General features: G+C 42.9%; 1 protein-coding gene across 2 annotated transcripts in view; it reads right to left on the bottom strand.

Moving 5' to 3' along the window:
- Positions 1–1,129: 1,129 nt before the first annotated feature.
- LOC129684904 (calcium-binding mitochondrial carrier protein SCaMC-1) overlaps positions 1,130–17,538 on the bottom strand; it is a 35,734-nt gene continuing 19,325 nt past the window's right edge. The window contains exons 4-10 of one of the 2 annotated variants that reach the window (XM_055618161.1): positions 14,761–14,872; positions 12,619–12,777; positions 10,521–10,667; positions 8,762–8,869; positions 6,946–7,113; positions 5,935–6,085; positions 1,130–3,256 (exon numbers count right to left, since the gene is read on the bottom strand). In XM_055618161.1, coding sequence (XP_055474136.1) covers positions 3,072–3,256; positions 5,935–6,085; positions 6,946–7,113; positions 8,762–8,869; positions 10,521–10,667; positions 12,619–12,777; positions 14,761–14,872 — 1,030 coding nt within the window. In that variant the 3' untranslated portion in view covers positions 1,130–3,071. The remainder of the gene's footprint in view (positions 3,257–5,934; positions 6,086–6,945; positions 7,114–8,761; positions 8,870–10,520; positions 10,668–12,618; positions 12,778–14,760; positions 14,873–17,538) is intronic. The other variant, XM_055618162.1, reaches the window with a different exon arrangement.

The following is a 17,538-nucleotide window of genomic DNA, read 5'->3' as shown; positions in this document are numbered from 1 at the left end:
CCAGCCTATCAGGTCTCATCAGGACTGGCTGCATTGTCTTCCTCTGTGGCCTGGCTAGGCTGCTCCCCCTTCAGGGGGAGGTGATCAAAGAGCCAGCTACTGAGTTCATGTCTGAGACAGTCCCTGTTCCCCTTACTAGGGTACCCACTTGAAGAATGAGCTGTCATGGGCTACATCTGAGCAAGCGTTCTAGGTTATATCCATGAATGGTCCTTGGTTGGAGTATCAGTCTCAGAAAAGACCCCTGGGCCCAGATTTTTTGGTTCTGTTTATTTCCTTGTGGAGCTCCCATCCTCTCCAGATCTTTCTATCTCCCCCTTCTTTCATAAGATTCCCTGCACTCTGCCCAAAGTTTGGTTATGAGTCTCCGCATCTGCTTTAATACCCTCCAGGGTAGAGTCTTTCAGAGGCCATCTGTGGTAGGCTCCTGTCTTTTTCCTTGTTTTCACCTTCTTCCAAGGTCTATCCTGCTTGCCTTTCTGAATGAGGATTGAGCATCTTACCCAGGGTCCTCCTTGTTGTTTAGCTTCTTTAGGTGTACAGATTTTAGTATGTTTATCCTATATTTTATGTCTAATATCCACTTACCAGTGAGTATATACCATGTGTGTCTTTCTGCTTCTGGAATAACTCACTCAGGATGATCTTTTCTAGGTCCCATCATTTGCCTGCAAAGTTCCTTGTTTTTAATTGCTGAGTAGTATTTCATCGTGTAAATGTACCACAATTTCTGCATCCATTCCTCAGTTGAGGAACATCTGGGTTGTTTACAAATAAAGCTGCTATGAACACAGTTGAGCAAATGTCCTTGTTATGTACTTGAGCATCTTTTGGATATATGCCTAGCAGTGATATAGCTGGATCTTAAGGTAGCACTATTCCTAATTTTCTGGGAAAGTGCCAGAGATTGCCCAAATCAGACTGTCCTGGGAACATGTCTGTGGGAGATTGTCTTCACTGTCAGTTGTAGGAGGGATAGCCCAGGTCCCTGATTCTGTCCTGCTCTGACTTCTCTCAGTGAGGACCGTATAGCCTGGAAGGTGAAATAACCTTTTCCTCCCTCAGTTGCTTTTTGGCAAAGTGTTTTGTCATAGCAACAGAGAGGAAACTAAGACAAGTAGAAAACAAGTCATTTTAAAAACAGACAAATATCTTTAATACAAATGAGCAGTAACTGTGTAGCAATAGCAGGATAAGGTGTCTTCAACAGGAGGGTTTTTTTTCTCCAAAAGATACAAGATGCACAGGTAAATCAGTCATACGTTACACATGTTCAACAGAGGACAATCTAATGTCATATGAGCTATGAATATTTTCATAGTTTTCACCAGCAGGAGATTCCAAAAACATTCACAGAATTATGCATTTCCATAATTGTTATGAGCAAAACAGGAATGAATCGTGTACTTTAATACTGTCATTCTATGTATTACTCAAAAGTACAGTAACCCTAAAGACAAAGTGCGGTCCCTTCCTTTCCTTACGCAGTATAAAAATACCGAGAAAATAACAGGTATCAGGAGAACACATCAAACTATATTTTAGAATAAGTTTCATAAACACACGACCATCTTTTCTCTTTGGTTCAAAAAATAAAAGAGGTAGGTAGGTTAAAGGCAACGACTTCCATGTCACTAGATATTTCAGAAAGCTATTATAACAGAAATTACCAGAAACCAAATAAGTATACGGACTAAATCTTAAAATGCTAAAACTATCTCTTTTGTTTTGTTTTGTTTTAGTGTTTTGAGATAGGTTTCTCTGTGTAGCCCTGGATGTCTTGGATCTCTCTCTCTCTCTCTCTCTCTCTCTCTCTCTCTCTCTCTAGACCAGACTGGCCTTGAACTCGGAGATCTGCCCGCCTCTGCCTCCTGAGTGCTGTGATTAAAGGTGTATGCCAATACTATCAGGCTAAGAATATCAAATATCTTCTTATAGAAGAAATAAAACTTTTTAAAGTTCTAATAAAAACAAATCATAAAAGATAATTGACTACAAAATCAGCTTTGTAAAAAATTGAAATACTATTGATACTATCATTTTTCTGTCATCTTCCTAAATCTTGAGACAAGTGAAAATATATATGTATAAGTTTACAGATTGAGCCTTTTGTTAAAGTGAGTAAGATGAACACATACCACTATCGAACTATGCTGGTGTCTTATCCTGTGTCACCCTATCTGAGAAGCAAAGGTTCAAAAGACTTCAACAGCAGGAGGGAAGCGAAATCAACACTCAAGTCATAAAAAGAGCAATTTCAGATTACTATAAAGGTTCCAAGGAACCTTCCTGGTTAAGAGAATTTGATTAAAAAACTAAAAACAAACAAACAAAAACAAAACCAAGATGCTCTCTAGGAAATGGTGCAAGTCAACGGTTTTGTTCATTGATGTTTTTCAAAGCAATGACAGAATAAATAGGATCTTCCAAATAATAATTTAGCAATATATATAACAATCAAATTCTAAAATTGAGGACCAAATGGTAATGCAAGTAGAAAAGAAGCATGTCCACTGGAACAAATATTATCTTACTGCTCCTCCACACACAAATTTGGCTTCTATACTTCATTCCTATTCTGCTTACAGATGAGGATTATAAACCACATAAGGTTGATTTTAAATACAGTGATCTTTCTACTAATGTTTCTGTCAGGGAATTTCAGGTCTATAAAGACATCTAAAATATATACAATTTATGTCCCACGGTTTTCTGATCATTTTGTTTAAAAAAAAAAAAAAACACTTGGCTGTAAACAAGTTGGCATTATCTTGAACCAATCAGAACAGAGATTGGTGACTGTAATCCTACCACACAAAATTATTTCATCTCAAGCCAGTACATTTTCAGGTTTAAGGTACAGGGCACAGATCTTTATCAGCAAAACTAAATTGTGTGCTTCACTTATTGAAAATATGATTTTGCACATTACTGAAGGTATAAAACCAAACCCAAACGCCTGCAGTGATCACAGATACTCTTTTTTTTCTGACAGACTTGCTGCAATCCCATTTGTCACTGGAGAGCACTGACAGTCTTGGTCATCATGGAAAAGCAAAGGTGTGGACTGGTCACTTCTGAGCTATGTTTAGCATCTGCTTCATATTTTCGTATACCACATAGCTGATGCCAACAGCGGGGAGCACCTTCATGAAGTTTGGGGCAATGCCTCTGTAAAGTCCTGGCATTCCCTCTTTGGAGACGATTCGCTGAAAAAGGCCCACCATGTTCAGCTGTGGGGCTCCTTCCACCATGGCTAGCAAACAGACAAGCAAACCAACAAAACAGGTAAGTACAAATTGGAAGAGGGAACCAGGCTAGTGCACTATTCAAGCATTATTATTGTATCTAGAGCATAACAAACGGATGAAAATCAATTTCAAAAGCAACTCTCTCTGTGCAGCGCCCACCACAGCGACGGCCACAGCAGCTCATCGTGGATTGCTCTGTGCTGCGTCCTATGCTAGCCCTTCAGAATAAATGAGCATAGTTCATAAATGAAGAATTAGAAACTTGGAAAGATAGGGAGCCTTGTCTTGAACCCCTAGTTAGCAAGTAGCAAAACCAAGAAGCTGCGGTTGGTGACGCTCAAGTGCAGCGCTTTTAACTCCGGCACTCCACCACTGCACATGGGCCCGAGACCTCAAACCAGACCTATGACCCACCGCAATGAACAGTTGCAAGTGGAGATGTGTGGACAGAGGGATGCACTGTGGGACACACTGTGCCACACTACAGCTTCCACGATGAGATGTTTTCTATAGTTTCTTTTTTGTTGTTGTATTTATTGGTTTGTTGATGTGTATGTTTTATTTGGGGGGGAGGGTGCAAGGGTGAAGGGAGAATAAAGGGGGATGGGGAGATGAGTTGGACTAGATAATGAAACTCACAAAGATGCAATAAAAAGTTTTTTAAAAATTGGATAACAGGAGAAGGGAAGATTTGGAGAAGTTTTAGAAGGACTGTAAGAGACTCGGGCCTTGTAATTATCTCAACAGGGGGAGAGAAGGAAGTGAAGAAAGTAGGAGTTGAAAAGGAGGAGGGAGAGAAGGAAGCAGCCCATATGGTTGGTACAAGCAAAAGACAAAGGCAGGAGCAGGCATCGGGGAGGAGAGCATGGTGATCACCGGATGTGAGTATTACCCATGGCATCCCAAGGGGCCAGAGATGCCCACATGCTGGGTAGCTGCTTCCCCCCAACTGAAGCATTCCCACAAGGTCAAGGAGACTCCTAAGACTGAGGAAGTAAAGAAAACTTGCCAAGCTCAGATAGATTCTGATGATTCACAGGGCTGTCCCCGATCCCCGGGGTTACACGAGCAGTTATAACTACAGTGGACAGGAGACTCCAGCACAAGTTTTTTTGCAGTTTATGCAGGGAGCTCCATGGATTCAGCTTCTGTGGGTGGTTGCCTGCGCTGGTTGCAGGATGAGGTGTGGTGGCGCAGCTGTCGTTGAGTTGCTCAAGCCCCTGAAAGGAGCAATCACCCACACTCCAGTACTCATCCCAGCAAACTCACCAATGCACTACGCTAGACGGGGGTGGGCCTGTATCTTTGGTCCGTCCTTGCCCTGTCTGGGTGAACACACAGTCCACTCTGGCACTCACAGGAAAAGTCACACAGCAGCATAGTTGGGGTCAGGGAACAGAAGGAGCTAAACCTGAGGCATGACATGGCTGCTAAAGACTTTGGAACTCCCACTAAGAACTTTGAAATTTATTCCGGAAACTCTGAAGAGTTACAAGAAATGTCTGAAGAGATATGGAATGTTTGGGCCTTGATGAAAAATGTCAGATCCTGGCAGCCATGCTAGGTCTGGACCAGCTCTGACAGGAGCGGGAGGCTCACTGTGCAGCAGTTTAAATCCTTGCATGGGTCTGAACTCCAACCAGACTCCAGCTCAAATGCATAACTCTGTGGACACCCTTTGGCTGTTTTGACCTGCCAGTCATTTGGCAAATGTGGATAGTAGTAGTATCAAGCTCCCAAAGTGGTCACAACGGCTATCTGAGAGGCTGGGCACGTTTAGCCCGCTATTTCTTCTTCCTCTCGGCAGACGTGATGACCTCTAAACTCCTCAAATACAGCAGTGCAGGCCTGTGCCCAGCCAGCTTCCACTGCATTCCCAGGCTTCAGCTAGAGCTGGACTAGAACTGATGCCACAACATGTTTTGAAGGGCCATTTTGTGGTTGCCTCTGTGTCTTTTGCACTCTACCATGAACAGGTTCACAACTGACATTGTTGCATTCTCCAGCCCTAGCATCCATATGAAGGCGTGTCCAGTCCCAGTGATGGCTCAGGCATGTCAACAAGTGACTTACTGCTTGGTTAAAGGAGGAGGTGGCTGCTCCGGGAAGAGGGGTTGAGTGAGCCACGAATGCCCCTTATGCATTCGTAAGAGAAATTACAGTAGAGGGAAAGAGAAGAGCAGGAAAGAAAGACAGAGATTGCCAAAGAAAGACAAACATGCTTCCACAGAGCAGGCAGCAACGGACAGCAGGAACCAGCAGGAAAACAGTCGTCAGGGTAGTGCAGCCTGGGAGCCATCAGAGAGAACGCCACACAGAAGGGGGGGGGGGGTTGGTGCCAAGCTTGGGGTCTGAACAGCACTGATAAGCAGTCTAGCCACTGTTTACCTTGAGAGGTTAGTAACTACCAAATTCTTTACACGTACTGCTGCTAATTTTCCTAATCCCTGTTCATGGAAGACAAGACAAGACAAAAAAAAAAAAAAAAAAAGACATGCAGCAAAGACCTAAGTACAAATCCGCTAGATGTCAAACCTTATGTTCCTAAAGGGTTTGGATTATGTCTATAAAGGAGAAACAATAACACACACACACACACACACACACACGGAGAAGGAGAGAGTTCCAAAAGCACGTGAGTGACACAAAGGGTCATCAAAGCCATCCTGCATCCCAAACTCACCTTGTGCCTGCATGCGAGTCCTCACTAAAACCAGGGGGTAGCTGGCCAGCTGCCCGCAGGTGCTGGATAGCGCTCCACAGCCCAGCAGCACCATCACGCCAGGGTTAGCAGAGTCCTTAGCAAAGTTTTCCAGCCAATAAGATTTCAAAAGCTGCCCAACACAAAGAGGACAGTCAACAAAGGAGATACTCAGCCCCATGTTCCTTCAGTGTAAACATGATCAGGGTTGTTTCCTGTTGTCAAATAAATGATATTTTACTTTCTTTAAAAATAAAACATTTTAAGGATAAAAATACATGCTAGTACTTTTTAAAAATATACTATCTACCTAGTTCTACCTGCGAGATCTCGCTCCCATGACTAACAATGCTGAAGTCGGCCTGTGGCCTCGCCCATCTCCCCACCAGAACTCTGGGTTCTTAAAGGCCCCGAGTCCTTCTTTCAATCCAGTGTCTAAGGTAAAGGTTTGAATACAGCATATGTTCAGTAAAATGGTTGTCAGATTCCCGAGTTATTAAATGGCCCAGGTGGCAGGGGAGACCCCACAGCTTGCTGACCTGAGCGAGCCATGCTCACGTGCTAAGCTGTCTGAGATCAAATCTCCACACCCAGGCTGCACTTTACAGTCATTCCCATCCAGCCCCGAACCCAGCCCTAGAGGCACAGGACGAAGCTCTGTGACTGCATCACTCACTTGGCTCCTAATAAGTTTCTGCTCATCTGTTCTGTGCCCCTGCCCCCACCAACTCCCTCACGCCGTCTTCCAAGCCGAATCTGAGCTCATGTTCTGGGTGAACAAAAGGAAGTATGCAAGGACACCTAATACAAAAATGACTCGTGCATTCGTGAGCTCCCAGTCACGGTGCTGGCAAGATCAAAGAGCACGCCTGCAGGCAGTCCAGTCGCAAACGGTTCTCTTGCACTCTCCCAGCCTTGACACCAAGTCAGAGTCGACGGCAGCCCGCTGTCCACCTGCTCTGCACGCAGACACCCAGCTGTGCCCTCCCTCACCTCATACACAGCGAGATCGATGCCTGCATAAGGGATGATGCCTAGTAGATTGGGAACATAGCCTTTGTAGAAAGCCCCGAAGCCTTCCTGTTTCAAAATCTTCTTGGCACAGCCATAAATGCCAGAGTATTGTCCAGTTTTGGCTACAGCTAGCCGGGTTTTCAAAACCTAGTTACCAAAAAACGCAACACAGTGTCATTGGCATTTCATCAAACAATTCGAAAGTACTGACTTTATAAGGCACTAGAAAGATTCTGTCTCTCAAGAGAATGTCCAGTCTGCTGACAGATTCTCCCTCAGTTGTTACTTCCATTGAGAAGCTAAAATTAGAGCCACAAAGGGCCAGTTATTTCATAGAGACTCTGAAGGAGGGCTTTGCCAAAAAATTAAATGTGGACCAGACAATCCTTTTGATGTCATAATAAAATTAGTTGGCAAGGAAGGTGAAGAAGATAGCGGTGTTGGGGACAGTCCCGGTGTCATCAGCTTGAAGCACAGCGTTGGGGTGGAGAGGTGGGAAGGTGATGGCAATAGGTGAAATGAAGGGTGTGTGGAGTGACATAAAAACACCTCTAGAGACTCAGGGGTAGCTCAGCCTACAAAGCACTTACGGCACAAACATGAGGACTTGATTTTGACCCGCAAAACCTACATACGAAGCCAGGCAGGGGAGTGGATGCCTGAGGTCCCTGGAGGTTAGCCGTGTAGAACTCTAGACCAGTCAACCTAGACTGTATCACTGAGCTCAGGCCAGTGAGAGACCCAGTCTCAAAAGCAAGGTACACAGTGTTTCCTGATAAATGACAGCTGGGGTTGACCTCTGGCCCCCACAGGCACATGCAAACACACGTGCACCCCACACAAACACGCGTATGCACACAAGTGCGTGTGCACACACACACACACATCTATTGACATGAGTATCACAAAGAGGCTCAAATGAAGAGTATACTCTGCTTAAGTCTTATCAGTTATTGAAAAACACTCGCTGTGTCCATAAAATTATCCACATCTATAGTGTGAGTTTTGCTTTAAAGTAGGAGTTGGCCAACACTTTACAAAAAGGCCAAACAGTAAATATTTCAATCTTTGCAAGCCTCAAATATGGTCTGTAACACAGTCTTCACTTTTCCTTTGCTTTCTCCCTGCCTTTTCCAGGTGTAACACAGCTCAGGTTGTACACGACAGTCCACAGTTTGCCAGCCAGCCCATGCTTTACTGGAATGATGCCTAGATGGCATGACCAGCCTACAACCATGACTGCGGTTATAGTACAAAAGCTCCTAGAGAAGAATAATTCCTATCAGCACCGCGGCAGCCAGCCTCTGAGATGGCCCCTAAGAATCCTGCCTCCAGGGATGCTCTGCTTTGCATGGTCCCCTCCTACATGGCACCAGGGTCAGCCAGCCAGGTACCAGGAAAGTGAAGACAGCAGTTTTCATCAATCACAGTATCTCTCTCTCTCTCTCTCTCTCCTCACCCATAGCAGCACTGACTATAAAGGAAGCAGGCTGCCATTCTGTAGAGACACACAGAGCATCTAGAAGGGCTTGTATAAGAGAATGATGCTTCCAGCCAACAGCCAGCGAGCCCTGGCAGCAGCCACATGAGTGAGCCTGAGAGAAGACCTGCCCCAGGTTAGCCTCTAGATGACTGCAGCCCTGGCTGATGCCTTGACAAGAGCCAGGGAAACCCAGACTCCCAACCGGGGGTGGTAAAGCCTTGTTTTAAACTGTTGAGCTTGTGTTAGCTTAGTGCACAACCACAGCTGGCCAGTGCACACGGCACCAAGCAGTCAGACCACAACGGTACTTGCCTCCATGGGATAAATAAAAGTCTGCGCAGTTGCTCCAGCCATCGAACCAGAAATAAACCTCTCAAAGGTACCTATATTTTGTCCTTCCTCAGTAAGCAACTTCTTGTACTGTGGAAAAAAAGAGTTTTAAAATGCATATTAATAGCTACTTTAGGGTAACTGTGCTCCTCCCAAATTCTTATGTTAAACCCTAACCTCCATCATGATGGTATTGAGAGATGGGGCCTTTGGGGACAACTATGGTTAGAAGAAGTTCTGAGGCCTCAGGACACAGCTAGCATCTTTGTCAGAAGGCATGCAAGTTAGCTAACACTATGCCCAAACCATGCACCAAGGCCATATGACAACAGAGCAAGAAGCCAGGAAGAGGGTCTCCACTGTCTGGCCCCTTGATCTGATTCTCTTTAAGCTTGAAAACTATGAGAAGTAAATGTCTATTGTTTAAACCACACCTTTGGTGGTACTTTCCAGCTGCAAAACACAAATCAGACCCTAGGAATCGGTCCACTTACATGATGAGATGCTTCAAGATGGACCCTCTACCTTAACAGTCGTCCTAGCAGAAAAGTAGGGCTTAATGCTGACTGTCTCCTGGGAAGTGGGTTGTCAATTAGATTACCACGGGGCTGGCAAAAGAATTCAATGACAGAGCTCTTGCCTGGCACATGCAGCATCCTAAGTTCAAATCCCAGCATCATTTAAAACAGGGAGTGGAAGGAAGGGGTAAGCCTGTTGGGGAAGCCAGAATAAGAATCTGACAAGCAGGATCAAGTGTGCTGTGTGGGGGCTTTCAGGTACAGCGAGTTTCCGCATATTAAAGCAACAGCATTGTATCTGAATATGTATCTTAGGCTCTGGCATTCATATCATAATATTAGTCATAATCTGAATGCTCAGGCATTCAAATCAGAAAATTTCATTTCCCCAGAATGGTCTCCATGTAAAGACTGAGACCCGCTGCTTTTTGCTTCTCTATTTTCCAAGTCAAGGAATGCACACCGCTAGCCCTGGTCATTTCAAAAGAGTTGTACTTCTCTAGGACAAACTATCTGGAATAACATTAAACTTATCCAAATAAGAAACTACAGTGTGGAGTTAAACTTGAAGTCGCACATAGGTTATGATGAACAATAACAGAAAAGAATGACAAAAAAAATTTTTTTTCTAGAAGCTGCAGTAGTTCTGCTAATATCTGTAGGAGAAGCCGACCTCTAAAGCCACTGCTTTTCCATCTGGCCAGCAGAGATGCTGACAGGAAGGCAAGGGTCTTCCTTTACTTTCTCATCCACTCCCTCAACAAACACTCATCGCGTCAGCTGTGCTGGGCTCTGCCTGGGTGCTGGCATGCGGGGAGAAGCCAGACCCCCGCCTTCACGGAACTTTTCAACTTTTTTAATACAATTCCATTCGCACAAAGGAATTCATCTGAAAGGTTTTCATTTCAGGAGTACTTTCATAAAATATAGATTAACTGCTCTGTGTCCACTAGGAATTCACATTGAGTCTCCTAAGAGCATTCTTTGAAGAGCTACTTAGAAAAGAGGATGGAGAAAGCCTCCCTCTATAAATGCTATGATGGCATCCAAAAATCCTGGAAATCAGCTGTGTGGAATCACTGAGTTTATCTAATTCTAGTCTCCCATAAGGAATCTCCTTGTGAAATATTAGGAATGAATCCCCAAAGCACTGCATGCTAATCTTTACTGAATCTGTTAGCTAACTCCTTTTGTTAATCATTTCCATGGATGATAACAATTACCTGTTCATAAGCCCAGAACTTAACAGCTGTCTCAGGAGCGATTTTAATAACATTTGTGCCATTTCCTCTCCAAAGGGACCGTATTCCTCCTTCTTTTACCATCTGCTGAAAGCCTCCAAATATATTCATTGATTTGGAACCATGAACCTACAAATAAAAACAGAGTGGCCATGGAATATTCCTGCACATTGTTGATACACTTCTCTAAAGTAGGTCTGAGCCGAACACATCAGCACCAGGAAAGGAAGGTGTTAGAGCAGCATAGGGCATGCACAAAAGCAGCCCTGCGTTTGGTACTTTCCTGGACTCTGCCCACTGTACTATCTTCCCTTGATCAATCTGAATCCATAATTCATCCTGGCAATAAACCAAGCCAAAGAGTGTATTTTATGAGGCCATCTAACCTTGTAGGAGACTTTGGAAAACCCTTTAGATGCGGAGAAACTATACTCTTAACATATCTATTTTATTTTACATAATAAACTTCATGATAACATATGGCAAAGGAAAAGACGTGTGCCTATTCAAGCTGTCTCAAAGTCAGTTTACTACAATATTAAAGAAAAGTGCTGGGCACAGTGGCACACGCCTGTAATCGGGGCACCAGTGGAGGCAGAGGATCTCTGTGAGTTCAAGGCCAGCCTGGTCTACAAGGCAAGTCCAGGACAACCAAGGCTACACAAAGAAACCCTGTCTCATAAAAACAAAAACAAGAAAGGAAGGATGGAAAGGAGGGAGGGAGGGAGGAAGGAAGGAAGGAGGAAGGGAGGGAGGGAGGGAGGGAGGGAGGGAGGGAGGGAGGGAGGGAGGGAGGCATCTATCAATTCCCTCTCATTTTCTATAAAGTGTGAGCTACATTTTGGAATTGGATATACTGTGAATGAATGGTAGCTTAAAATATTGTCAGAAAATTTTGTTCAAACAATTTAAAAATAAAAACATGCTGACTGTGGGTATAAAAGCACAGCTTTATTTAAACATTTTAAGGAACTGTAGAGCTGGTTTTGTGGTTAAGGGCTCTCACTGCTCTTGCAGAGGACACGGGTTTGGTTCGCAGAACCCACATAGCATCTTTCTAACCCTCTGTAAGCCCAGTTTCGGGGGACCTGGCACCTTCTTCTGGGAAACCATATGCATGCATTGCACATACATACATCCAGGAAAAACACCTACACACATAAAATAACACAAAACATTCTTACGCAACTACTGTGCTCTTCTAGATTGTTCCAGTATGCCAATAGTTATAATAAGCTAAACCTTAGAGCCATCCTTGTTCGCTACTCTGCCCATTGTGGGAGGAAACATGAGCTCTCAGAGGTCAAACACAGGGTAGGAGCCAAGGGCTCTGGAAATTAAGCTACAACATGCCTCATCTCTTTTTCATTCTTACAGCCTCAGTTTTCTCGTATGTAAAATGAAGGCAAACCATCTGTTCCCCTGAGCGGCCATGAAGATTAAATGGGTTACCATCATGCACACAAATGGGTGGTCTTTCTTTTCTCTTCTCTCCATGTGGCCAGCCCAACATCAGGAAGCAGCCAAGCCTGTCTACAGACCCAGGTCTTTTCTGCTAACAGCTCTACAATCACTTTTGAAATTATATTCTTATCACCAACTATCTACATTTGAGAAATCCTCTGCTTTCTAAAATCAAAGAAAGTGTAAGTAATTTAATGAGAACCCTATAATAGCAGAGAGAGTTTTTTTTTAACTAAACAATTTATTTCTTTTTGTATTTTTATTTATTATTTTCATTATTATTGCTGTTGTTATTGTCATCATATTTTTTGGACAGAGTTTCTCTGTGTAGCCTTGCTGGCCCGGACTCAATTTGTAGACCAGTCTGGCCTCTAACTCACAGAGATCCACCTGCCTCTGCCTCCCTGAGTGCTGGGATTAAAGGCCTGTACCACCATGCCTAGCTTTAATGAAACATTTAAAGTCACAGACTATCAAAGACTAAAATTTCATTACCCCCAAGCTTTAAGAATTTGCAGTTTAGTGAAACAGTACCAGATACTTAGACATGTGCCTAATCTGAGTGTTAATGAGACGTGGCCTGCTTTCTGCGCCTGTACACACAGGCGAGGCTCACCTGCATCATGACCTTGAGGCGATCCAAAGGTGCGGTGCTGGTTCTTGAGACGGCGCCAGCCACGCCTCCTGCCAGGAGCTGCCTCCACCACTGTCCTGACTTCTTCTCATCTTCTGTGAATTCATCCGGAATAGTCAAACTATCCCCTATGTCAATTCCCTGGTAAAATGCAAAGAGATCCCACAGTTCTTAAGTCTCCAATAGACAAGGCCGGAACTTTGGTTTTGGGTCAGAGCTTTTACTGTTAGAATCAAGGCTCTTCCTTGGGACTGACAGTGAACCAAGCTGAGTGCACGGAAAAGTTTTGTCGCACTGCACAGAATGCAGAATCAACGTCCAGGGACTGGGAACTGTCAGTTACAGAAGCGGGCCCAACAAACACAACCTTGTCTTTTTTGTCAGATCTGGTGACTTTTTTTGTAAGGGCAACGTCTTATACCACATTTAGTGGATCCCTGTCCATCACTTTCCACAATGCTAGAAAGTCACACAGTAGCCAGTCCGCACTGCAGACACTCTGTCTCAGTTATGTCCCCTGCTCTCTATGCCATGAAGTATATTTATATATAAATTCAAATATGTAACTTTTAAAATTAAACCAGGCACATAAATAGCCCTATACTCATCTTCTATATAGTTTAAGAACAGTTTTATCATCATGATATTTTTGCAACTGAATTATCTAAATGCTGTGGTAGGTCTAACTAGGTCATAGAGCGCTTTCTTAGCATGCTCCAGGCCCTAGGACAATATACACACACACAAAAAAAATGGCCTTCACATAAATCGTTACGGGCATGAAAGGTAATGAGCCACACTTTGGTAGTAACACCCTCTTCTTTCATTTGTTACCAATAAAATAGGTTAATGATTATAACATCAAATGTTATCAACTGTCCCCAAAGATATAATACAAAGTTCACACAGTAAAATTTGTACTTGTAATTGGTTTTACAATGCTCTGTGTAAGCTTAGGCATTGTTACTACAGGCACTGTGAACCCCAGGTGTACTGAGTGGGAGTCAAAGACACTTCTCTCCAAGTAGAGAAGACAAACCCACAGCACGAGGAGTGGGAGATCCTGCAGAAGGTCCCCAGGGGCTTCAAGGAACAGACTGGACCACAGAACCTAATTTACACCAATATAGTTTTGCAGAATGTTAATGATATGTTGTGGTGTATACACTGGTGGGACACAGCAAGCATTCAACGAGCCACCTTAGGACAGCACTAAATCTAGGCAGCCTGACTAACAAGCAGAACCTCAGGAGGGACCCGAGGCTGTCTCACCTTTAGCAACCTGGAAGTGCAGGGAAGATTTGAGTAACGCCTGTCCTCTGACTACCAGATTTCCCTATGGCACAAGCCCTGAATGTCAGTGAAACCCAGAGAGCCTGCTCGTCAAGATGGGATTCTTCCAAGTTTTGAGAAGAGCTGTATTTATGCTGCCTCGGGGACTCTAAAGATACTCTATAAATCTGTACCTAATAGAATAAACAGGATTCTAGAAGTTAAAACACACGTGGACTCTCTTGGCCACCCTTGCAGGGTGTTATGGTGCTCTCGGGTGGTTAGTACTGTCAAGCAGATTTCCATTTAGAAAAAGTGACTGCAAAGGCTGACAGCCTGATTAGAACGTCAGTGATGTGGAAAGGTTGCAATGCTGCAGGTTTAGAGCCAACACATTAACTACCTTTATCCCCCTTATTAACTACCTTTATCCCCCTTAATATGTATTTAGTCTCTTCCTCTGTCTGTGACCTAACATCCTTGTTACTATTAGGTAAACCCTTTGAAAGATATGAATGGACCCCTAGATTCCACTAACCCATGGGCTAAGAACATCATCCCAGCATCTGAGGTCCATAGCAAAGCAGGGAAGTTTCTGCTATGGACCCCACCAATGTATTTAAAAAGTATTTTGATTTACAATTTTCTTTGCTCTGCTAGTATAAAAACCTCATGGAAATATTTCCATGTTAGAACACCAAATTTAGAGTAACCTGAATCTATGTTCCCAGGCCAGGCCTTCATTTAGCTACAGAATAAACTATCTCCTGTCTCCTTTGGGGCAAGAGTTGTGTTTCCTGCATCAGCACTCTCCCTGTGGCTTGGAGATACAGATACATAAAGCAAACTTACAACAGAGTGTTTCCAAAAACGGATGATTTCCTCAATGTCTGTCACAGGGTTAAATAAGAAGTAGTCCCTCCATTCATTCCAGTCCACTGTCATTGTCCCATCAGAGTCGATGCTGAAAGGTTAACCAGATGATTAAAGAACAAGATAAATGCATGGGCAGAGAGCTAATATCATCGTCCACTTTACAGAATGAAAATCTGCTTTCCAACTTAATATTCTTACTGAATTTTAAAAGCCCTTGGCAGGTTTAGACGGTTCAGCAGGCGTGAGGCTCTGGATTCCACCCTCAAGAAAACTACACCACTTGCAATTATATATTGCTGGAAATAGAATAATGTACATAATAATCCTTTCCAGGCATTTTCACTATTTGGAGAAAACTGGATTCAAATATTACAGAGAGAGCCACTATAGATTGCCTTTAGCACTCTGTCAAATTAAAAGTCGCTAAGCTAAAAGACACCAAAATTGGACAATGAAATATTCAGAGATACAAATGAAGGAATTTAGGGCCCTTTCCCCCTCTCACCAGCTCAGAAACTATGTCTTAATACTCTAAGCTTTTAACATTTGGATGTGATTTTGAAACAGATTCAAAATATGCTTGTCCAATTTTTATCAATATAAGAACATGCTGAGCATGGTAGCACATGCCTTTAATCCCAGCACTTGGGAGGAAGAAGCAGGCAGATCCTTGAATTCAAGGCCAGCCTAGTCTACAGAGTGAGTTCCAGGACAGCCAGGGCTACACCGAGAAACCCTGTCTTGAAAACGCATTAATTAATTAATTAATTAATTAATTAATTAATTAATAAGAAATTAGCAGTGATTCTAAAAAATCTAATTCTTAATGCCTGACGTTTTGAGTTTTGAGAAGTCTTGGTATCTCATTTTCAATTCTAAACTTATCATGCTGCATCTTACAGATGTAAGGGTGACACAAACACGGAGTTGACAGAAAGCTCATTCGATGAGATTTTCCTTTAAAAAGTATGACTATGTTGTTCAATACAAATAGCTCCTACTGAAGCAGCGCGCGAGGGGCTTGGTTATGTACTGAATTAATGTGTCTGAAAAATGTTTCGGTGTTTCCTCAAGTTTTATTCTATAATTTATATGACAGTGACATTCAGGTGGCATACAAATAAAATGCAGTTTTCAGATACTTATTATTATGTTCCAGTGTCGTTTTCTATTTTGATGTGTTTCTGTGAAATTATACTCCAGCTTTTACTTGTCCCAATGCAAAATGTCTCCATATCTGCTGAGAATCCCTCTCACCGCTTGTGTTTAAATGTATCGTGGGCTGCGGTATTAACAGCTCTGATTTTATCCGCTCATGTAATGATTTCGCATCTGAGCCCAACTTCCCTTTCATGAGCATGCTCTAACAGACAAGTGTCACCTTAGAAACATCCCACAATGTCAATGTTTTCCAGTCAAAGTGCCCTCGAGTTTCCGCTTTGACCATGTTGTGGAAGAGTGTGTCCATCTGGCTGCTTTCCTATGCACATAAGCTGACTGGTACTACACTTGGAGCTTTCGTAAAGCTTGGGGTTGGAATGTGTTTTAATCCTAATGCTGTCAAAGGAAATACAAGAAAATGATTTCTAGCCTTATGCAAGAGGGGAAAAAACCCATATTCTGTCAATCTAAGGGTTTGTCAATCTTTGCCTTTTCAAAAAACTAATTTTTTGCTTCATTATGATGCAAAAATCCTCAATAAAATATTTGCAGGTAAACAGGAGACAATAACACATTTAAAAGATTATGCACTGTGATCAAGTTAGTTTTCTTCCAAGGATGTAAGAAACAGGAACTGGAGAGGTATCTCAGGAGTTAAAAACACTGGCTGCTCTTCCAAAGGACCTGGAGTCAACCCAGCACCTGCATAGCAGCTTACAACTGTCTGCAGCTGCAGTTCCAATGGATCTGATGCCCTGTTCTCATGTTGTGGGCACTGCAGACACATTGGTACACACACACACACACACACACACACACACACACACACACGAGCCAGAAAAACACTCATATGTACAAAATAATTTTTAAAAAATGGTTCAACATACCCAAGCCAATAAAGTATAGATCACATAGTAGAACCAAGAACAGAAATCACATGATCATCTCGACAGATGCAGAAAAAAACCTCTGACAAAATTTTATACCTCTTTATAATAAAAGTCCTGAAAAGGCTAGGAACAGATAGATTATACAGAATAAAAGCTACATGTGACAAACCTATAGACAACTTTTTACTGAATGGAGCAAATTGAAAGAATTACCTCTAAAATCAGGAACAGGCTAAAGTGTTCAGTATTTCTATTATTCAGTTCAGTGTCTGAAGCACTAGCAAGAGTAATAAGGCAAAGAATCAAAGAGATACAAATAAGAAGGAAACAAATCCTTCTTATTTTCAGATAACATGATTTTATATTCATAAGACCTTACCACAGAACTCTTAGATGTGGTGACACCATCAGCAGAGTAGCATAGCATAAAGCCAACATATAGAAAACCAGTAGCTTTTCTATATAGCAAAACAAACATAGTGAAAAGGAAAACAATCTTATTCCCAATAGCTGGAAAGAAAGAAAGAGAGAGAGAGAGAGAGAAAGAGAAAGAGAGAAAGGAAGGAAGGAAGGAAGGAAAGAAGGAAGGAGGGAGGGAGGGAGGGAGGGAGGGAGGAGGGAGGGAGGAAAGGAAAGGAAAGGAAAGGAAGGAAGGAAGGAAGGAAGGAAGGAAGGAAGGAAGGAAGGAAGGAAGGAAGGAAGG

Source organism: Psammomys obesus, unplaced genomic scaffold (assembly GCF_907164565.1).
Source record: "Psammomys obesus unplaced genomic scaffold, mPsaObe1.curated_primary_1811, whole genome shotgun sequence".
Taxonomy (NCBI): Eukaryota; Metazoa; Chordata; class Mammalia; order Rodentia; family Muridae; genus Psammomys; species Psammomys obesus.
Note: the sequence above shows the minus strand (reverse complement) of the source record. Positions and strands in the feature narration are given on the sequence as shown.